This window comes from Marmota marmota, unplaced genomic scaffold (assembly GCF_001458135.2).
Source record: "Marmota marmota marmota unplaced genomic scaffold, marMar, whole genome shotgun sequence".
NCBI classification, from domain to species: domain Eukaryota; kingdom Metazoa; phylum Chordata; class Mammalia; order Rodentia; family Sciuridae; genus Marmota; species Marmota marmota.
The window spans coordinates 28,752,737-28,775,364 of NW_026000019.1; the positions used below are offsets into that span (position 1 = coordinate 28,752,737).

General features: G+C 46.8%; 1 protein-coding gene across 3 annotated transcripts; it reads right to left on the reverse strand.

Moving 5' to 3' along the window:
* Nucleotides 1–3,728: 3,728 nt before the first annotated feature.
* LOC107147265 (Fc receptor-like protein 6) lies at nucleotides 3,729–20,850 on the reverse strand. 3 transcript variants are annotated; one of them, XM_048810199.1, is made up of 9 exons: nucleotides 19,870–20,850; nucleotides 14,056–14,076; nucleotides 12,343–12,609; nucleotides 11,568–11,852; nucleotides 11,143–11,424; nucleotides 10,619–10,744; nucleotides 7,345–7,410; nucleotides 6,484–6,549; nucleotides 3,729–4,611 (listed from the first exon to the last, which is right to left on the reverse strand). In XM_048810199.1, the coding sequence occupies exons 1-9, from the start codon at nucleotides 19,898–19,900 to the stop codon at nucleotides 4,538–4,540; spliced, it is 1,218 nt and encodes a 405-aa protein (XP_048666156.1). In that variant the 5' UTR covers nucleotides 19,901–20,850; the 3' UTR covers nucleotides 3,729–4,537. The 3 variants fall into 3 exon arrangements, with proteins under 3 accessions (XP_048666156.1, XP_048666155.1, XP_048666157.1); XM_048810198.1 differs by having other exon boundaries at nucleotides 14,056–14,079; XM_048810200.1 differs by having other exon boundaries at nucleotides 3,729–4,710; nucleotides 14,056–14,079.
* Between the last annotated feature and the right edge of the window lie 1,778 nt (nucleotides 20,851–22,628).

Sequence of the window (22,628 nt, forward strand, 5' to 3'; positions counted from 1 at the left end):
GTAATCACACTGGACTTTAAATAGGCGACTTTTCAAAATCCAAGAAATTCACAGCGGCCGATCAGGAGGGGACCAGTTTACTTGCATCTAAGGAAGTTGCCTCAGTTTTAGCCCTATCAGGAGAGGAACTTTGAGATGATCGATTCTCCATCTTGTTCCCTGTTTCTGTTTTCTTCCGCCCTTTCTTTCTGCCTGTAAAGCCCAGCTCCCCTACTCAGCTCCTCAGAGTGCGTTTAGATAGATTGCTGCCCCAATTTGTGAATTGCTAATCACAGCCAATTAGGTCATTTAACCTCATTTGTTGAAGTGTTTTGTTTTGATTTTTGTGGTACTGGGGATTGAACCCAGTGGCTACATTTCCAACCCTCTCTGTTTTTTTTTTTTTGAGACAGGGTCTCACTAAATTGTCTAGGCTGTCCTCAAACTTGGATTCCTTCTGCCCCAGCCTCCCAAGTATCTGGGATTACAGGCATGCACCCACCTTGCCCAGCTTGAAGTATTGTTTTTTTAATACCACCTAAGCCCACCTGCATGATCTGTATTCATACATGCTACCAGACCCTTGCACCCTCTCCCAGATGGCCAGTTTAGGCAGCTGTGGGGAGAAAGCTGGGTTTGGGGAAGAACACCCTGGAAGGAGCTGTGCCTCTGCCTTTTCTTAGGAAGACTTACTGTTGCTGAATTTCTGCAGATGTGCAATGGATGTGCCTTGGCTCCTGAGAGACAGGGCTGGTGTGGCCCTGAATCTCTGTTCTTCCTTCATTTTTTTTTTTTTGCCTAAAATATACCTTTTCTGCTTCACTCCAATTCTTTCTCTCCTGAAATTAGGCAGAATTAATGGATCTTGAATGAACTAGGGGCATATTGTACACAGCTGGAGTGGGAGAAACCTAAGAGAGAGGAGAAAGAGTGAGTGGGACGAAATACTGCAGGATGGAGGTATGAGGGCCCTGCAGCTTTAGGTCTGCTCTGCTTTTGAGGCAATGATGCAGAGATGCAAGGGGAGGCTGATTAAGATGAAATGAAGCCACAATCGTGCTTTATTGAGGTAGAGAGGGGAAACTGGAGGCTCATTCATGCATTCGCTCCTTCACCAAACACTTGTTTGATTCCCATCTTGTGCAGGCTAATGCATCAAACATTTATAGAGCATCGAGCTTGTGTAAGCCCCATGAGGTCAGGAACTCATGCTGATGATGACAGCGAGCATGTACCAACGAAAAAAGAAGCCATCTCTGTTGATCTGTGCCCTGCGTGGGAAGGAATTCCAGAAACAAGTAGAACATAAGGTTGTTCTTTCAGGGACTGAGAGAAGAATTCCTCTGAGTATAGGCACGGGGACGAATGCCTGCTGTAGGAGCCCGGGTCTGGGCAGCTGCAGGTATTCCAGAATATGTGGCAGCACATAAAATACTCCCACACTGGATTCTTTCCATGCTGTACAGTCTGTCAGTAGTCAACATTGCCAAAGTTAATACAAAGAGGAAAGACTCAGAACTGTTAAGTGGATGCTCATTTAAATAAAAAACGTGGACCTTAGTTCCTAGCCAGATCTAAACTAACAAACCTGGAATTGAAGAAATTCAAATGCATGTGCCACTCTTGGTTTAGGAGGCCGTTTTCAGCTTGTATCTAATAATGAAGTTGTCCAAGGAGTGGGTCAGACCTGGGTGGACCCTGGTGTGTAAGTCCCTGACTACCAGAGAGGGCCACTAGAGGGCGATACGAGGCTCCCAGCTGTGGGTTTGTCTTTCTCTTAAGGAGCATGTCCAGGGTGCCTCTCCACCCTCAAGCAGCTACTGAGTTCTGCTTTCCTTTCTCTTGTCCATTAGGTAAGGTGACCTCAGATATCCCAGATCTCTAGAAAAGTCACAGACAACTCACTCAGAAAAGTGTTTGCATTTAGTTCTGACTTGGTGAGAAAAAAAGAATATGTCACAGCCTGGAGAAGGCAGGGAGGAGGATGGACAGTTTCCTGACCATTGTGGTCTGGAGCCTGTGGCAGGTAGTGCTTTCCGGTTTCCTCTTTGCCCTTCCTCAGTATCAGCAGGGTCCAGTCCCTAGAGAATTGTGGATGTCCCATTCCCCCGGGGCCCTTCTGGCCTGCTCCCCAGCATCCTCCAGGATCAGAAGCAGGTTCCTAGTCCCACAGCTGAGGCTGGGAACGGGGCTTGGGTGGGGGGGGGGCTGGTGTGCTGATAACCCACAAGCCAGCAAGAGTCTGGGCTGAAAAGCGTGCGTCTCTGAAAACTCTACTTTCTCTGTGTTCTTTTTCCCCCCCCTTCAGTTTTCTTTGTAATGGTTCATTTTGGAAAATTCCATTTCATTCTTTTTTAAACTAAGGGAAAATGATGTTGTCAGCTGTGCAAGTAGAGCTGGAGGTGGGGAGAGATTCTAGGGAGAGAGCAAGTGCCTGGGCAGCCAGGTCAGGGGAGTGTGTGTGCGAGAGAATAAGAGATGTGTGAGTGGGTGTGTAGATAGGGCTTCTGACCCGTCTGCGCTGAAGAACCCGTTTTTCTTTTATATTTCCAATCCATTGTGGACATATACTTTTTGTAGAATACAATAAAAGCAAATTACTAGAAAAATGAAATAAAAAAAGACATGCATACAAAAGACGAGCCCTAATTTTTTATGATTGTGTTAAACAAACATAAAATTACTCTGTCAGATTGCTATAAAAGTTTCTAAATTCTTGCTGTAATTTTTCTGCTTATCTTGTCCTGGACTAGTAAAAAAGCAATTTACAGACTGGCACCAGTTTGGGGGTCACATATTGTGTAGTGCTGCTGTTTGGGGGCAGGGTGGGGAAAGGCAAGACACCTCGGGAAGGAGGTGGTCTGTGGTCTATGGGTCAACTGGAAGGGCTGGTTCCTTCCTGCTCCCCATCATCGGTGTCTCCCTTCATGACCTGACATGTGCTCCTTTTGGGCTTTTTATAAGGGGTTGATTCTTCCATAGAGGGTGTGGCAAAGGCTTGGGGTTCTGTGGGTGCATCCCAGCTGACCCACGAAGACCCTGTGCTTCTAGATTATCTGGCTTGTGCTCCTCTGTCCTCCCAGCAGGATCTCTGATTGTTCAAAAAGGGGAGTGTGTTCTGGACAGGCAACGAGAGAGAGAGATAGGGAGGAGGATGAGGAAGAGGAAGATGAAGATGTTGAGAGGATGGAGTGGGAGGAGGGAGGGAGGAAAGGAGATAGAAGTAAAAAAAAAAATGGGTTGTCTTACTAGCTCTAAGTCTCTCTGTCTTCATTTGGAATAGAACCACAGGTAATTTAGCACCCAAAGATGAGTGAGTGGATGTACTTCCAGAATCTATCTTGTTAATCTGCATGCACATCACCTAGAGATCTTGTTGCAATGCAGATTCCCATTCAGGAGATCTGGGTGGCTGCCTTCCTAATTAGCTCCCAGGTGATGTCAATGCTGCTTGTCCCAGGGACACGGAGTTAGTAGCTCAGATGTAAGAGCCCAGAGCTCTCTGATAAAGTTGATGCCTCCTTCACAGGCAGTGAAGGTGGGGGTCTGGTGTAGTCTCCATCTGTAAGATGAACTTTGCTTTTTGCAATTCCAACAGCAGGAGCCTATGAAGCCAGGCCAGGGCCTTGCAGGAACAAGTGTAACTAACCCTTGACCACTCTCAGGAATCAAGAAGTGCGAACTCCTTGAACAAACCAAACCACACTGTCAGGCATTGCAAACGACGGATAATGATGAACAATACAAAATGAATTGATATATTTCTATTAACAGAATGGATTTTACAACCACGTATCTCTTTAAACCAGTAAGGGGCTCACACAGGGGCTCTGGGCCAGCCTCAGTTCTGTCTTTGGTGAACTGGAAGGGCTAGGAACAGAAATGGGGCTGCAGGTAAAGGCAGAGTCCTTGGTGCCTGGAGGGCTCTGGGCCCCGTTGTCAAGAATTCTATGATGTATCTGGGCCAGAAACTTTCCTGGCTGACCTTGGTCTTGCTGAACCTCGGAGAGGCTCCTTAGCTTTGTGGTCACTCATGGTTCTTGGCAGCAGCTTAAAATTCATTACAGAGCTGCCTGCCCCAGGACCAGTCTTCTGGGATGTGGAGATTGATGCTTTTTCCTTTCAGGGTCAAGACGAATTCATGCTCGAGCATTCTCTCTCTCTCTCTCTCTCTCTCTCTCTCTCTCTCTCTCTCTCTAAAATATTTCTCTCTTTCAGGAAACTTTTTCACTTGTGTGGAAATAAGACATCTGTGGCTGTGTCCAGTGTCACTTCTGCAACCTAAATGTGTGTACTGGAGGGGATGTCCCTTCCCACACCATTGATGGCCTTCTGTTGAGAGGGGAGCCCACAGTTCAGGAGTTTCTGACCAGTATAAGGGCCCAGGGACTCTTTCACTGCTGGACTCAGGAACTAGAGGACCTACTACAGACCACTGACTGCGCGGGGAGCACTGGAGGCTGTGTATGGGTATAGGCTGGGGGGAGGGGATGCCGTCACTGGTGGAGAATATCCTTGCAGTCACCAAAGAGATCTTGGCGTGTCTTGCTTCTTGGATTCAATACTTTGCAGGATGTTTATTGGACCGAGAGTGTGTCATCTCTGTGTAGATAGAATTGTCCTGTGGGAGTGCTGGATCAGGATGAGGAAGCAGATGTAAGACAGAGGGCAGGGAAAGAGCAGGGATCCATCTGCCTCACCTCTGTGAGGTGAACTTTTCCACAGGCCTGGCTGTGGGGAACAGAGGAACTCAGGTCAGGGCACCCATGCTCAGAAACACATCTCCTCCCCACCTCCTCCATGCCATCTCTCTTCCTCCAGACAGCATAAACCCAGCCCAGGAGATCACATTTTTAACTTATACTCAATATGAAAACAGACAGAACTAGGTAGGGATTGGGAGACGTGGGTTCTAGTCCTAATCTGACCCTCACCAATTGTGTGGCCCCAGGCCAACACCACCACCACCAACAACAAAAGTTAATAATAACTTCCTCATGATGGCCAGTGGTTATAATGAGACTCAAAAGAGATGAAAGTTTAAAAATGCCTTTAAAATAACCACCATGTTAGACTCCTACTGTATAACTGGCAACCTTTGAAGTATGAAGATTATATTTATTATATGGAACCTCACGTTAATCTTGCAAGTAGGGATTATGAATTCATTTTCATATTAGGATGAGAAATCTGTCACTTTTTGTTGAATTAGGAACTGTAGGTACAGAGTGAGTCTTTACAAACTACAAAGATTCTCTCATTGATAAGAGATCCTGTGGCATATTTCCTAATCATCCTGGAATATAATATCCTCTCCTTATTTTAAGTTTCAAATCCCACACATCAAGGAAGCCTATCTAGGGGAGGCATGAATTGGAAGCCGATCATCAACCCCACCTCAGCCCTCAAATCATGCCTTTACCCTTTGTTTTCCTATTAGGGTTAAAAGTGGTCCGATTTTCCTTAATTTGCCAATGAAAACCATATATTTGGGGGGTTCCTTTTTCTTTCTTATGTTTAGGTCCTTATTGTAACTCTTTTTTTTGGTACTGAGGATTGAACCCAGGGTACTGGACCACTGAGCCACATCCCCAGCCCTTTTTTATATTTTACTTACAGACAGGGTCTTGCTGAGTTGATAAGTGCCTCGCTAAGTTGCTGAGGCTGGCTTTGAACTTGCAATCTTTCTGCCTCAGCCTCCTGAGCTGCTGGGATTACAGGCATACACCACCATGCCTGGCTCATTGTAACTCTTATCAGGAAAGAACTGGGTCTGTGTTTGCTTCTCATGCTCTGGCAATGCTTTGGGCAGTAACCAGCCAGGTTCTGGAGAATTATCCCTGAGTTGAGACACCTTGGCTGTCCATTCCCTGCAGTCTCCTTCATGGGAAGGAGAGGCTGAGTCCAACCATTTTTATAGACCAGGAATCGAAATATTAGAACAGGTGAGCAATTAACAACAACAACAACAACAACAACAAACAATTTCCTGGCTTTGAACATCTGTTACATGCCAGTTTTTAAGATTGACTTCTACAACCCAGGTTCTATTCCTAACAACTTCTAGTAGTCTTTAGACATTGTCCTCATTTTATAGATTAGACTCGGAGAGTTTACATGACTTATTAGAGTGGTGGTTTGTAGGGGATGATTGTAGTAAAGGAGTTTGTGGTGGTTGTGATGGTGATGAAGATGGTCGTGATGGTGATGAAAGTGATGCTGGTGGTAGTGAGGGAGGGATTGATGGTAGTCCTGATGGAAAGTGGTAGTGATGGTGATAGTGAAGGACAGGCTGGTGGTGGTTATGGTAATATTGATGATGGTAGCAAAACTGGTGGTGATGATGATTGTGCTGGTGGTCATGGTGATGGTGGTAATGAATAAGGGGATGGTGGTGGTTAGTGAGGTGGTGTTAGTAACAGTAGTACTGGTGGTGGTAATGGGAATAATTACACACTTGCATCCTAGTCCCAGGACTTCCAAGCTTGGCCACAGTACACTCACCTTCTTTCCTCTTTGTATGCACCAGAGAGTAGGTAACATTTTCACCTTTGTCTTTCTGGTAATGTACTGGAAGAAGGAAGGAAGTTTCAACAGGATTTACTTGACTCTCCCACCTCCAGCCGTGAGTGTCTTGAAGACACTTACAGAGGGAATCCAGTCAGGGGCTTTGTCCTGGTGATAACTAGCTGTGGAGATCTATTAGTAATGTGGGGGTATTCATCCTGTCAGGTGCCTGCCCCCCTCAACAGACTTTAGCAGTTTTCCTAGCCTGTTTAAACCAAAGGTTGACAAACATTTATATGAAAAAACAGTAAATGTTTTAGGCTTTGTGGGTTGTATCTTTTCTTTCTTTCTTTTTTTAAATATCTTTTTTTAATTTATTTATTTTTATGTGGTGCTGAGGATCGAACCCAACGCCTCATACATGCGAGGCAAGCGCTCAACCACTGAGCTACAAGCCCAGCCTAGGTTGTATCTTTTCTATTACAATTATTCAACTTTATAGTGTGATAGTAGCTTTATAAAATATGTAAGAAAAAAATGAATGTGGCTGTGTTCTAATAAAACTTTATATTTACAAAAACAGGCAGCAGGCCAGGTTTGGTCCATGGGCCGTGGTTTGCTGACCTTTGGTCTAAACCCTCCTTGCCTTCTTCCCTGGAGTCCTGGCTCCCTTTCTGCCTCCCTCTCCCATCACCAGCTCCACATCACTCGTTCCTCAAACTCTCCCTTGAAGCTGTCATCTTCCTTTCCCAGATGACTCCGATTCTGGAAAATTCTGGGCTCAGGGAGACCTCCTACATCAACAAGAGGGCCTTCTCCATTTGGTGGACAGATGGTGGTCCTGCTAGACGTCCTTACCATTTGCATACAGCGGGCACTGCTCTCCTCCTGGAGCTGAGGGTAGATTCCGGGATCGAAGGGTCCCTAGGAGACACACAGGCACAATTTCCTGAGCCTCCCTCACAGAGCAGGTGCAAGAGTGGGGACAGAAAGTCTGTGAGAAGGATGGCGGTGGAGCTGCCCGAGGCCTGCGGCTGGCTTGTTTATGAGGCTTAATTCACAGGTCTGGACATGATTGATTTTTATGGGATGTTTCTTTTGAAAAATACCCTAGAGGGTAGGATGGCTCCATGGGAATCACCAACTGGAGGAAGTAGGGTCAGAAAGAATGGGTCACACCCTTGTACAGAAAGGGCCCCAGACCCACAAGCTAGGCTGCTTTTGGGAAGGAGGAAAAGCTAATAACGTTGACCACATACTATGTGCCAGACCCTGGACTGGGAATGTCATGTAAAATGTCTCCTTCATACTAAAGCACTTCACCCAGTGACCAGCACATAGTTGGACTTCCAAAAGTCTCCCTTACTAATTCTTTGATGCTTGGTATTGTTTATAATCATCTCACAAAGGTGGATACTGTTATCTCCATTTGATAGATGAGGTGACTGAGGCTGACACAGGTGACTTCTTCAAGGTCACAGTCATTGGGGAAATCAGAAGCTAGGTCTGTATGCTTTTTTCTCCCCTGGCATTCTGCCTTTAGAGAGTAGATGTTTCCAGAATGGAAAATTAACTGCTAGGGCAGGAACTGTGTCACCTGTGGATTCCAGAACACTTGGTTTATGCCTAGCGCCCGAGACGTGCTCATTAGCTCTAACATCAAGAAGGCACCACAGTCACCAGGTGGGACCTGTGGAAAAGGTCCCTCCTGTAAAACCAAGAGGGCATTTATGGCGACTCAGACGGGGCCCTGGTTATTAAACTTCTCTTAATGCTCATTTGCCAGGGCTGTGATTCTGAGTCTCCCTCCAATGAAGAGTTCCATGAATTGGATGGAACTCTGTTTTATGGGAGGTGTGACAAGTAGTAAAATGAACACTTTTAAACAAACACCCCAAACTTGAACATGTGGGTGAATGCTGCTTTGAAGTGTACTCGTACGTGACAATGACACCATCATCGGTCAATATGTTTTGGAGAAACTGCCTTCAGACATTCAGTCCTTTGGATGTTTTGTTTGTGGCTTTTGTTGTTGAGCAATGGATATGCTATCTGGAAATAGCTGAGAGTCTTGTAGAGGAGGGTATGAAGAATAAAGCTGTTAAAATGACTGTTTTTTTTTTTTTTTTCTTGTGTGGCTGTGGAGTTGGGGCTGAAAGTGGCTTTTGGAGTAATGTTCTAAAGTGTATTTTGTGTTCCTGAGAATCTGAGATATCAGGAGAACCACCAGGAGTCCTTTTGCATGAGGGATGGGTCCCTTTGTAAAATGGAGCGTGTCTGCTCCCCCACTGTCTTGTCTGGGGCTGGGGAGGGAGGTGGCTGTATATGTTACCTGCCTTTAGTACTCTGCTCCAGAGATAAGTGGGCAGAAATGCCTGTGTTACTGAGGCCAGGCTGGGCCGTTGGGGAGGCTTTCTTACAGAGGCAGGGATGGTGGGACTCACAGATCTTTAGTTTGTGGTCCCTTGGTCCAGCAGTCTCCCCACCCAGTTCTGGGTCTGTCTCCACCTTCTCCTACCTTATAGAGATACCTGAAAGCAAATCTAGCCTGCAGACTTAAGACTAGTGGGAAGGAGTGCCCTTTCTCCTGCTGTTGGGTGGGTAAAAACTGTGAACTGATGAGAACTGATGAGAACATTAAAAAGGAGAGAGGAAATTGAAGGATAGCTCAAACCCTAACTGCTAAGGCGAGAGACTGGGGCTGGGGAGAGCACCTTGCAGATAACTTGGTTGACGGTCAAGGACAGCTTTGGATTAATGACTGGGTGGTATTCCTTGATCACCTTGGGTGGCTCTGCTCTGAGACAACTTCTCACTCATATCTTAACAGTGGGAGCTGAACGCTTGAATAAGTAAATCTAGCTTTGGAGGTCTATGAGAACTTTCGCTTTGCCCTAGACAAGTAGAAAATAGGAACACTGCCCCAGTGGAGGAGGAAGTAGAGTTGATTTGAATCCCTGTAGGCAGAGGTAAAGCCCTAGGAACACACTGGCACCAAACATCTCTGGCACTGATACCTATTCCTTTAAATGTGACCTGAAGTGAACGTGGACGAGTTGGGATAAACATGTAGTCATCCAAAGTGACTGTTCTGAAAGCCAATGCTCGTCACAGGCTTCATTATCATCACCAGGACAGGAAGAAGAGGAATCTGGGATATCAAAATTAATAGGTGACCTCTGAATTCCACGTCTCTGATTATTTTCACTCCTTCTCTATAGAATCCTCAATGTCAGAATTTTAACCAAGCCTTTGATTTTTAGTGAATTGGATTAGAGGAACTAGAAAACGAACAGCAGGAGAAAGGGCAGCCTGTGGAACCTGCTGGGGTCGACTGCTCGAACAGGAACGAGAACTTGCTAAGCACCTGCTACCTGCCAATCAAACACGTTAGGCAGGAGATGCACGTTGTCTCATTAACTTACATCTTTACAACATCCCTGAGAGGAAGACGGTTTAGTGAGTCTTAGAACGAACTGGCCTAAGGCTACGGAACTAGTAAACAGCTGTGTTGGGACCAGGCCTTCGCTCAGTCCTCTGTGTCATGTTTCATTTTAGATGAGTCAATATTCATGAACAACACTATTCAAGGTGTGTGTGTGTGTGTGTGTGTGTGTGTGTGAGAGAGAGAGAGAGAGAGAGAGAGAGAGAGAGAGAGAGAGAGCAAGCACATATGCACTGTAGATCTCATTTTTCATTCTGCTCTATTAGCTCACCAGAGCTCTGCTGAGTTTAATGAGAGAGTTGGAGGCCTTGGTTTCTTTTCAGTCATATTTATGACCACAAATATATATTTTTTTAATGCGAAGGACGGGGATATACATCACATTTGGCTTGGAAGAATCCCTTCATCTGTGCTTCTGTTCATGCTAATGTTCAACTGTGTGTATTGTGCCTCTCTGTATGCCTGTAGGCATGTGAGATAGAGTGTCTGTGTGTGTGTGCGTATGTTCTGGATGCTATACGTGTCCCTCCATGTGCTCTTTTGTATGACATGGGAAGAGAAATCCCTCCTCCCACCCAACACTCAAGAGAAGAGAGTGTCTGATCTTGTCAAGTGCTGGCTTCTCAAAGGCAGGGCAGTGCCTGGCCTAGGGATTCAGCCATGCAGAAAACCCAAGGAGTTACTAACCAGCTTTCCTCCAAGGTCTGAAATAAGCTAGAAGTCCAGCAGCAATGACCATCAGGCCAAGCACACATGCAAGGAGCCAGGCAACCAGCTGGTTGCTGCTGATCAAGGTGGACATGTCTTGAGAACCTGGGGGAGGAGGGAGGAGAGGTGACCACGAGCATTGAGGATGAATTTCAGAAATGCAACCCAGACTGGCACAGAAAGAGGCAGAATGATTGACTTTAGGGGAAACATATGGTCCCGGGGAGCCTTGGGAGGGGAATGAAGGATGGCTCAGAGGATACCTGTATAATCAGGTAGTGTCATGGGTGACCATATAACCTCCCCCACCCCCCGCCAAACAAGGTCCCCCACTCCCTGCCAGGTTCAGTGGACAGTTCCTTCTGTTGGGGCTCATCTCAGTCATGCAGAGCCTGCCCTGAGCCCATCATTGTGTGGGGTGTGATCGGAAGTGCACAGAAGAGTGTGATCAGACTCTTGCCAGGTTTCTGGGGCTCAGAGCCTGGTTTGGGGACAAAACGTACCATTCATAGAGAGCTTTACAGGCCTACTGCTGGCTCTGGAGATAATGTTCTCAGCCTCACAGGTGTAGTTCCCAGCGTCCTGCTCTGACTTCAATAGGAAGCGAAGGGGGGCGGCTTCCCCGTGAAGAGCTGAGTAGTTCCCCAGGATCTCCCCATTGAGATAGAACGAGTACAGGATGGGAGGGGAGCCCCTTTCAGCCTTACAGAGGAGCTCCACCACGTCCCCTACAGCAAGGCCAGCAGCCCTGGGTTGCAGAGTGAGCAGAGGACGAGACACAGGAGCTGGGACAGCACATGGGGTAGAAAAGTCAGCCTGACAGATTTCAGGGCCCCTCCTCCCGTGGGACCCTCCCCCACTCCCAAGGGGTCCTGTTGCCTGACACCTGGAACCCTGGGGACTGTTGCCCCTTCCCTCACCCATTTACCCTGCACCTTGATCTCCAGCGGAGGACTCTGTTTCTGGACCCTGTGACCCTCAAGGGCCACCTTACACCAGTAAAGCCCAGAGTCTCTCTCCTTGACTTCTGGGATGGAGAGCTCTGGGTGGAGACTCCTTTCCTGCAAGATGTGGCCATTCTTATGGAAGGAGAAGAAGAGCTGCCAGGTGGACTTCTGGGGATGCGGCTTTGTCTGACATCTCAGGGTCAATGGGCTGTCCTCACCAAGTTCAGGAGAGGGGATGGCACTCAGCACAGGAGGCAGGAACAGCTCTGGGAAGACACAGGCCCAGGGCTCAGGAGGGGAGTCCTGGACAATGAGGCTTAGGAGGCCAAGGACTGAGCTCAGGCTGCAGCTCCTTGACCCAGATGGGAGACAGTTCCATCCCCAGGACCTGTCTTCTTGTCCCCACCCACAAGCTCTGGAACAAATCCCACATAGCCAAGCAAGCCCTCTGGAGTCCCAGGAGTCAGAGCCAGAAGGCCCCTTAGCAGTCATCTGGTCCACAGAGAAAAAGAACGAGTGACTAAGCGGGGCCAGGCCTCTTTCCAATTCACCCTCCTTCCCCTGGCTCCAGACATGGCCCGTGGGGGTGAGGAGGACATTTGGACACCATCATGAACCCTTGGGACCCCAAGCATTGGCCCCACATCAGGGGGTGTCAGAGAGAGGAGTCCTGTCCAGAGGGCTACTGACCTCTAGAGACTGGATCCCTGAGCAGCATCCTACTGCCCCACCAACCCCTCTGAGGTGGTGACTCACCTTGGACTTGAACCCTGATGGCCTCTGAGGTGTACGTGAGCCAGCGTGTGGTATACGTCTTCTGTCCTTTGCAGCTATACTGGCCGCTGTTTTTCACTGTTGCTGTCTCTATGAAGCAAACTTGGTGGTTCTTAGAGCAATTGAGGGGTTTTCCATCTTTGTAGAATGTCACCTGGGACAGCTGTGTGTGCATCCATCCCTGGCATTTCAGAGTCAAGACCTCTCCTTCAAATACAGGGTCCGACAGGAACTGAAGGTCCAGCCAGACTGGGAGACACAGGCACAGGGTCATCCCTGGGGCTGCAGTCCATCAGCCCAGTTTCCCCCTCTTCATCCCCAGCTAAGACCTCCCTGCCCTTGCTAGCTCTCGGTTCTCCAGTCCGGCCAGAGCAGACCCGGCAGGACCTTGACGTCTTTTTCTTCTTCTCTCCTTCCTCTTGCCTTTCTTTATTCTTCTCCTTTCTCCTTCCCCTTTCTCCTCTCTCTGGCTTTCTTCCTTCCCACACTCTTTTTCTCCTTGCGTGTTGCATTCTCCTCTACCACCTTGAAAAGTTTGGCTCAGTCACCCATTGTCTTGCCTCAGAACTTCTGTCTCAATCTCAACTTCCTTTGATTGGCTTTTTAGTCCCCAGCTGCCCCAATGTGACACTTTCTGCAGCCTTCACGGCTGGTAAGAGCTGCATCCCTGCCCACCAGAGAGGAGCTGGTGGCGTGGGGTGCTAGAGGTGCTATGGCCTGGGTTTTCTCCCTCCTGCTTTCCCGGTCAGGCTTCCCCAGGCCCATCCTCAGGAGGGGGCTTCATCTTCCAGCAGTCATGGAAGAGATTTATTCTCTCTGCTTTTCTTATTAGAATACATTCTGTGGCCTGACACGGACAAGAGAAGATGAGGGATCAGGCATCATCTGCAGTACATACTAGGCTGGGCCTGTCCGCAGGCTGTACCTCTTTATCAGGCCAGATACCCACTAGTCCCAGACGGTCTTAGGAACCAGGACTAATGGCCTGAGAGTAATGATGAGTGATCAAACAGGGGGTCCTGAGGTGAGCCCCAGCACATCTTGCTTTGGCCTGGATTTCCCTGGATGCTTAGGACCCCTTGTTCCCACCCCAGGAGCAAAGTAGGGATGTTCACAGCGTTCCTAAAGGATGGGCCCTGCTTCCCCACTACTCCTCTTTCTATCAGCTCTAAGTATCAGTTTGAAGTCTCTCCCCTGAACCACAGAACATGCCCTTGGAGGTCAAGATGTTCATGGGTCATTTTTTTTTTCCTGTTTGACATAAAATGCCATGGAGGCCCTTGGGATATGATGGGCTGGAGGGCAGGGAAGATGGATGGATAGACGTAAGTGCCCACTTCTCTTAATATAAAAAGGAGAGAAGGGAGTCATGTCTTGTTGAGTAGAGAATACAGGAGTTTCAGAGTCACACTGAGAGGAGAGAGAGAGAGAGAGAGGCCAGAGCCACTTTTAAGGGACTAGGAAGGAGATTCAGAGCCCTCTGTTGAGATTCAAGTTGCCATAGGGCTTCCCTTAACATTGGCCCATGCAGTCAGGTTTCTTCTCACTCTGGACACTATCCAAAAATCCCGAAGAAGGGACCTAATGTGGTGCTGCTCTGCGTTGCTGCTGGGGAACCTAATTGCACCATCTTCATTCATTAAGTGTTGGGTCAGAGACATATGTGGGGTCAGAAAAGACGTGGGTAAGACTTACCATTATTTCCAACACAGGAAACTGCTAGAGGGAAAAATGATAAAATTTGATTAAATATCAGAATTTTCATACTGGGAGGCCTCTACTTCATTGGTTGCTTATGTCCATAGTCAATCAACCACCCAACTAACTACTGAACCACCCAACCACTAAGCCATCCAGCTATCTAGCTACCCAGACACCCAGCCATCAAGCCACCTAGGCACACAGCCACCAGATCACCCAGTCACTAAGCCAACAAGCCACCCTAACACCTCGTCATGCTGCCACCCAACTACTCAGACACCCAACAACTAAGCCACCCAATCACTTACCGCCCAGTCACCCAGACACCCAGTCACCCAGCTAGCCACCCAACCACTCACCCACCCAAGACATTTAACCAATCACTGTTTATGATGAGTCCATTCCCTGAATTTCTCTGCCCTATCTCAGTTCAAATGTTGCCTGTTCAGACAGGTCTTCCCTGGGACCACAGTCAAAATCGTTCTCCCCGGTCACTGTGATGATGTGCCATTGTACTGTCGTCAGAGTGCTTATCAGTATTTGAATTGGTTTTCTTGGTTAAGTTGCCAGCATGTTATCACCTATCTTCCTCTGTCTAGAATGTGAGAAGGGACTTTGCTTATCTTCTTGTTCCTCATGCCCAGGACCTTTTTTTGGAACATCATCTGTATTCTGTAAGCATTTGTCAAATAAATGCATGAATTCTCTCCTTTGTGACCAGTTGTGTGGGATAGGGATCAAAAAAGTAGAACATATAGGACTAGACTCTTGCACTAAGGGGCAGAAGGGCCTATGCATATAGAACTAGAACCCATATGCCAAGGCCAGATCCCATTTCCCCAATAAGTCCACAGAACTCTGGGAAAGAGTGTGGAAGCGATCAGATTGAGGAGGAAGGTTCTCTGAAGGAGCAATCATTAAAGATGTGGGACATGGTCAGGCAGCTCAGATAAATGAGAGAACTACAAATGACCTAGATGTATCTCAGACCATGCTTGTACCTTGAACACTGTATTAGTGTTTCAAATGCCTAATTTTGTGTGTGTGTGTGTGTGTGTGCACGCGCGCGTGCGCTGTGGGTACTGGGTATCTAGGGGTGCTTTACCATTGAGCCATAATGCCAGTCCTCTTTATTTTTTTTTAAACTTTGAGACAGGGTCTTACTAAGTTGCTGAGGACTTTTCTAAGTTGCTAAGGTTGGTCTTGAACTTGTGATCTTCCTGCCTCAGCCATCTGAGTCACTGGGACTACAGGTATGCTCCACCATGCCTGTCCTAAAGGCCTGCATGTTTGAGGAGAATAGATGATCTGGGAAGAGAGGCTAAGTTATAAGAGGACGGATTACAGTAAGATGGGTATGAATAACTCAAGGGATGGAGGACCCCAAATTGAGGGACATAGTTGGAAAGAAAGCCGGACTTTGGGACAAGGGATGAAACAATGAATAATTGTGGGGCTAAGTGAAGTCTATTTGTGTCTTTCATTGCTGACATGTCTTAGGTTCTCCAAGGCCCTAGGACACTGAGAAATGCAAGAATGGTCTTGGAAGGGGTATCTTAAACCCACTATCACTATGCTACCACTCATGCTGTCCACACTATTTTGAATACAGATGGAGCCCTTTAACTTGATTTTTTAATTCAGTTTAGTGTCAGTTCCTATATAGAACTGGATGTCTCTTTTTTCTTGTTGTAGTAGAAATCATGCATTTGGAAGCAGATGACATAGGCTGAACTCATGAATCTGCCTCTTTTTGTGTGACCTTGGACAAATTGTGGGATAGGGATCAAAAAAGTAGAACATATAGGACTAGACTCTTGCACTAAGGGGAAGAAGGGCCTATGCATATAGAACTAGAACCCATATGCCAAGGCGTAATGATGCATGCCTGTAATCTCAGGAACTTGGAAGGCTAAGGCAGGAAGACTGCAAATTTGAGGACAGCTTAGGCAACTTAGAGAGACTCTATCTCAAAAAAAAAAAAAAAAGAGGTGGGGGTGTAGCTCAGTGGTAAAGCACCCCTTGGGCTCAGTTCCCAGACCACTAAACAAACAAACAAACAAACAAACAAACAGGGCTGGGGATGTAGCTCAGTAATAAAGTACCCCTAGGTTCAATCCCCAGCACCCACTTCCTCCCCCACCAACAAGTTTAAATTCCAAGAGCCTCCAATTCCTGGTCTGTCAAATCATATGTAATGGGAATGATAATTCTTTTTTCTTATAGGACGGTTGTGAAGGTTGCCGTGACCCACTGCCTGTGAAAATGGTTGTAACATTATTGAAAAGCAGAAAGGAGGCTGAACTCAGAGTGACTGAGGACTTATTCTGTAGTTATGACTCCCCCATTTTCCCTTCCTCTTCGGAAAACAATTTTGCAGCTACAAAGTGCTGCAAAAACAGGGTTGAGGTTACCAAAGCCTATAACAAGAAAGAAGGTAACCAGAGAGCATAGAGCCACTTCAGATGAGCTCGTTTGAATCCTGATGACTTGCTGCCTCATGGTACTGCAGGACCTTGGAGTTGTGATGGCAGAATTGCTTTCTGTAATCAAGCCAGCAGCCAACTAGGAACATAGAGAGTGGATGGTGTGTGCTGCTGTGATTTGGATCTGGAATGTCCCCTGAGATGCTCATGCTTTGGAAACATGATCTCCAGTTCCGCAATGTTCAGAGGTGGGGCTTTCAGATGATGAGGATTCTGACCTCATCAGTGGATAAATCCATTCGCTGGATTAATTCATTAACAGTTGAATGATCGACTGGGGAGTAACTATAGGCAGGTGAAGCATAACTGGAGGAAGTAAGTCCCTGGGGTTGTGCCCTTGGATGTGTTGTCCCTGGCTCCTCACTTTCTGTTTCCCGGCTGTCATGAGCTGAGTGGCACCTTTGCCCTGCCCTTCCGCCATGATGTTCTGACTCACTTCAGACCAAGAACAATGGTGTCGGCTGGTCATGGACTGAGACCACTCTAAGTAATTCTTGTCAGGTATTTTGGCCAGAACAAAAGCTGACTAACATATCTGCTCATAGTAGTTCCTATGAAGAAGGTGTGGGAATCTAAGCTAATGACTGATAGGTAAGGTGACAGTGTGATAAAGTGGTCAAGAGCTATTGTTGCATTTCAGAGTCTCAAACGGTGGAGGCAGTAGCCTCCTAAGCTCTGCATTATTAGTCCACTATGGGAGGGAGAAGAAAGTCCAGCTCCTGCACACTGAGAAAGCATGTCAAGACAAGGCAGGATGAGGAAAGGGGTCTAGGAATCGTTACTTGTTAGGAGTTGCTGAGGGGCTGGGAGATACTAATCTGGAGAAGATGTAATAGAGTAGGGACACAATAGTGGTCTTTATTCATTTGGTGAGCCAAGTTTATTTCTGAGTTACTTCATAGGACAGAAATGAGGCTAACAGAAATTAGAGGGATCAGGGCAGCAGATTTTAGCTTCACGTGAAGAACTATTTAATGATTGAGTTCTGCCATGGTGGAACATGCTTTTTATTTTTTTGCTAGGTGACTTCCATGTTGCTGCAAGGATTGTGTGGAGGCCCCATGACCCCTGCCATGGATTCTCTGTGAGTACATGGGAGGTGGGCTCCGGTAGGGGAGGAAAGCTGCCTCATGCTTGGCTCAGAAGAAAATAGGCCCATCTCCCAAAGTTTATAGATTTAATGTTTGGCCATGAACCAGCATGTTCCATGTCAGGGCCCCAAGCCTCCTGGATTCCTGATAGCCAAGAACAGCAATAACCATCAATTATTGTGACCACACCCTGCCAGGTGGATTAAATGAATTAGTATTTTCTCATTTTTTCTGATTAGAATCCAACTACTTCTAGGCCACAGGTAGAGTAATTGGTGGAATGGAGAAAGTATGGGGTTTGAGATCAGATGCACTTGGGGACTGTTTTGTTCTTGTTTGCCAGGTAATTATTAAGCATTTTGGACCTCAGTTTCCTTCACGGTTTAATAGGTTAAAAATAACTGCCCTATGAAGTTCTGAAGGTTAGATGAAATGCATGCACTACAAAGTAGACATTTTTTTTTTCTTTTTTTCCCTTTCTATCCACATCCGAGAGGAAATAGTGGCTTTGCAGTTACAGCAACTGTTCCTAACAGGTCCAGCCTTGTGTTACATAACTTAGACTGTTTTTTTGGGGTCTCTGGGCATCAAGTGTGAACAGATTGTGCTTGGTTCTCCATTACAGTGTGAGCTAGTCAGCTGGTCATTCTTGGACTTTATCTAGATAAGTCCAAAAACTGTTTTTTATTCTTTTATCTAGATAAATTCAAAAACTGTTTTTTATTCTTTTACTTGGTGTGTTTGTGTGTTTCTGGGGATTGAATCCAGGACCTTGTGCATGCTAGGCAAGTGATCTACCTCTGAGCTATAACTCCAGCCCAAGGGCTATTCCTTTTACAAGGTCATGCAACTTGCCCTTGGAAACCTTCCATTGGATTGTACCCAGGTACTGGGCTATCCTGTAGCTGCCTGAGTGTTAGCCATTTTCATGCATCCAAATAGCCATTCATAGAATGCGGAGAGCAGCACAGTGATGTTGAAGAGGCAGAGAGGGAAGAACAGTGGGCGGAATAGGCATTTTCCTCTCAGGCTTAAATTCTCAGAAACTCTGTCAGGAAGAGCTCATATTTAGGAACAGCTTTGCACTTCTGGATCCATGTAAACACAGCAAATAAACAAGCAAACCATTGGAACCAAGTTTTTAAAAAGCAGGCCAATTCAGAAACTATCAATGGAAGAATAAATCAATGAACAATTTGTCTTTTATGTGTAGTGTGATGATCTGGCTGCAGTTGGGGGAGACCAGAGACCCTCCCCACTGTAGTCCTTCACTCCTAGACCAGCTTCTCTAGTCACCTGCATGACTGACTGGCACAGGGAGAAGTGGAAAGAAGAGACAGACATGGATCTGAGAGAATGGATTTGATTCTTCAAACTGGGCCCAAGAACAAGTCAGACCCGCACCCTCCAACCCTCTGCCACCAACACAGAGAAAGGACATAAACAGAAAGGGAAGGGTCAATTGGAAAAGGGCATTGGATACTTGGCCCACAAGCCTTTTTTTTTTTTGGTACCAGGGATTGAACTCATGGGCACTTGACCACTGAGTCCCATCCCCAGTGCTTTTATGTATTTTCTTTAGAAACAGGGTCTCACTGAGTTGCTTAGTGCCTCACTTTGGCTGAGGCTGGCTTTGAAATCGTGATCCTTCTGCCTCAGCCTCCTGAGCTGCTGGGATCACAGGCATGTGCCACCATGCCTGGCTGGCACACCAACCTTCTGACCAAGTTAGAAGTCTGGTCATTGCTAAATGGGACTAAAGAAAGCAGAGGCATTTATGTTACCCTGTAAAATCCCATCTCCCATTGTTGAACAAAATGCATGGAACTTATTTCACCATTTCTCTGATCTCTCCACCAATGCCTCCCACCCCATCCCGCAACTTCCTTTCCTTTCTTACTTCTCCTGCCTTTTGACATAACCCTGATGAATATTTTAACCTGATTTTACCGGATAAAAATCAGGTGAAACAAGTGGACCTCAGAATGTGATTTTCTGCCTCCTTAATTCATCTCTGCCAAGGATCCATGAAGATGGGACAGGAAACACTTAGGAGTCCCCAGGGCCTAGGCCCATCTACCCCAAGCAACCTGGCACGTATGCACCTTTTTTTTCAAGTTTCTACTGCAAACTCATTTGAATCGAGAAATGAAAGATCGAGAACTTTGTGTCTTAGGAATGACTTTCAGTCCTCAGTGCCCAGGAGGGGATGCCCACGTACAGTGACTTACCCAAGAACAGCGCAGTGGTCCAGAGCAGCATGGTTGCCTGTCTTGTTGCGGAGCAGGAAGTGCAGGTCAGACGGCAGGGGATGGGGGGTGGTGTGAGAAAATGGGTGGAGAGCACTTAGCTCTCAGGCCCAGGGTGAGTGGGTGGCCCTTCTAACCTGGGTGGTATCGCAGCTTGATAGTCTTAATAGAGGAAGTGGGGAATAAATTTGAAAAGCTCACAGTGGTATTTTCTTTGGTTGAAGTGTATGACATAAATTGATTTTCTTGAACACAAGGCATGCAGGAGTCAGGTAAATAACTAATAAGTGCTTCCCTACACTTTCCTGACTTCAGAACCCTCATATCAGGGAACCAGATGAGATGTGACAGGGGGATGTCCCTGTTGGAAAGATCCTGAGACTGCTGGAATTTGGTCTTAGCCACTCTTGGCTTGGGAGACAGCACAGTACTGGAAACTCTGAAATAGCCTACTCTCTTCTGTCAAGAATCCTCTAGCTTTCTGAGGTCCCGCTTTACGATACTTGGATCTGGAATACCCCAAAGGCCCAAGGGTTAAAGGCTTGGTCTGCAGCCTGTGGTGCTACGGGGAGGTAGTGGAACCTTTAGTGGGGGGCCTAGTGGGAAGTCATTGATCATTGCGGGGTATGCCCTTAAAGGGGATTGTGGGATGCTTGTCTCCTCTTCTCTGTTTTCCAGCCATCCCTGGTACAAAAAAAAAAAAAAAAGAAGAAGCTGTGTGTGTGCCTAGTATCCAAAGCCCTCTTCAAATTGACCCTTTTCTGCTTACATTGTTTCTTTGTTTTGGTGGCAGAGGGTTGGGGGGAAGGAGGGTCTGACTTGTTCTTGGGCCCAGTTTGAAGAATCAAATCCATTCTCTCAGATCCATGTCTGTCTCTTCTTTCCACTTCTCCCTGTGCCAGTCAGTCATGCAGGTGACCAGAGGAGCTAGTCTAGCAGTGAAGGACTACCGTGAGCACCTTTCCCCACCACGCACTCCCCGTCATCATAGACCCCCAAATCGTCACAGTCACTTTGGAAAATGGCCTAAACATCTGGATACCTGATGACCCAGCATTTTCCTGACCATAAATGGAGCAGAAATGCATTAGTGTGGGAATCAAAAGACATGCACCAGGACTGGAGATTTAGTTCAGTAGTAGAGTACTTGCCTGGCATTTGCAAGGCCCTGGGTTCAGTCCCCACTACTGTACCTCCCAATAAAAAAAAAAAAAAAAAAAAAAAAGACATGCACAGAGTGTTCAGAGCAGCATTGTTGATAATAGATAAAAAATATAAACTACTCAATGGCTCAATGGTTCCTTACCGAGAAGGAGGTCATACATCTCCATCTTCTTTGAGGATAGAAGATAGAACATTTTGAGTTTAAGGTGAAATAGAGGAGTCTGGTAAGTACCAGGGAGAACTTTCTGATGGTAAGGTTTTTCCTGGAAAAACCTTTAAGTGGGAAGTTCCATATATTTAGGAAACAATTATAGACATGCTTATTGCTGAAGGCAGGAATAGTGGGGACAAATTCTCTGTTTTCTTGCCCTAGATTCTGAACTCGATGGGTGTGGGAAACATTCTTTAGGGATTCAGATGCTCAGGAGAGAGGTAAAGCAGTAAGGAACGGGATAGGAATCCCATCCTCTTACCTAGAGACGGCAGCATCGATTTCTTTTCTTCTGTCAATCTCTTGCCAACAGATCTCTTAGATTTGAGTGATAACTTTGTTCTACTTCAGGCCCAGTGGGTGAAGTGGAGGCCCTACAGGGTAGCAACTGTGGCAGAAGACGGGGTGGGGGAGTGGGGTGTGTGTGCGTGTGACCATGAAAGGTCTAGCTTGCAAACACCAAACACCAGCGGTGGTTTGCACACAGATTCGCAGACATTCCTTCCCAGTTTGCTTCTATAGTCACTGGGTTCTGCAGCTGAGCGTGTGAACTGCAGCCTGGCTTTTACTCTACCCTTGTGAAGTGAGATGCTGCTGCACATTCAGAGGTGACTGCATTCACCCTTGGGGATGACAATGACCCTGGGAAGTAGCAGCGGGGACTGATGCCCAGGTTAGGAATCTTCCAGAACCCAGGCTGACATTGAACCAAGAGTTGGGGGGGGGGACCCAAGCAATAATGCTGATATTCTAAGGGAGCTGAGGGGGCTATTTAAGGAGGTGGGAGGACCATAGCACAAGGTCTCAACCAGCAGAGGCTTGAAGCTCTGCGCCCTCATTATTCAGGGTGAGAGTCAGGGCAGTGACTGTGAGGGCCAATGGCTGTTGGGCAATGAGAGAAGTCATCCCAATTCTCAGGAGGTAAGGGGAGCACACAAGATTTGGGGTTGGGGCAGCTCTGGGCATAGAAGCCACATGGTGGGCATAGAGCCAACCACTTGAGCTTGAATCCTTGTTCTGGATACTAATCGGCTTAGAGACCTTGGATAAGTTTATTTTAAAGCTTTCTGGGCCTCAGGGTCCTTATCTCTAGAGTGGATAAGTAAACATACTGCATTGTTGTAAGGAAGGTAAAATGGGATAAGAATGTGAGAAGCACTTGGTGCTATCTGGTAGAACTCTCTAATGATGGAGATGCTCTCTGGGCTGTCCATTTCAGCAGCTCTTGGCTTCATGTAGCTATTGAGCCCTTGAACTTGGCTACCAAGACCAAGGAAATTTTTATTTTATTTTTTTGACAGTGTCAAAGATGGGAACCAGGGCTTGTACACGTTAGGCAAGTGTTTTACCACTGAGGTACGCTCCA

Bases quoted from the DNA above. Each gene is read 5' to 3' on its own strand.
- LOC107147265 (XM_048810198.1), bottom strand. From the start codon at position 19,900: ATGCTGCTCTGGACCACTGCGCTGTTCTTGG. The intron at 12,610-14,055 runs GTAAGTCTTACC...TGTGTCTCCCAG, and splicing joins TTCCTGTGTTGGAAATAATG to TCTGGCTGGACCTTCAGTTC. The intron at 4,612-6,483 runs GTGAGTGTACTG...ATCCTGATCCAG, and splicing joins GCATACAAAGAGGAAAGAAG to CACTCCCACAGGACAATTCT.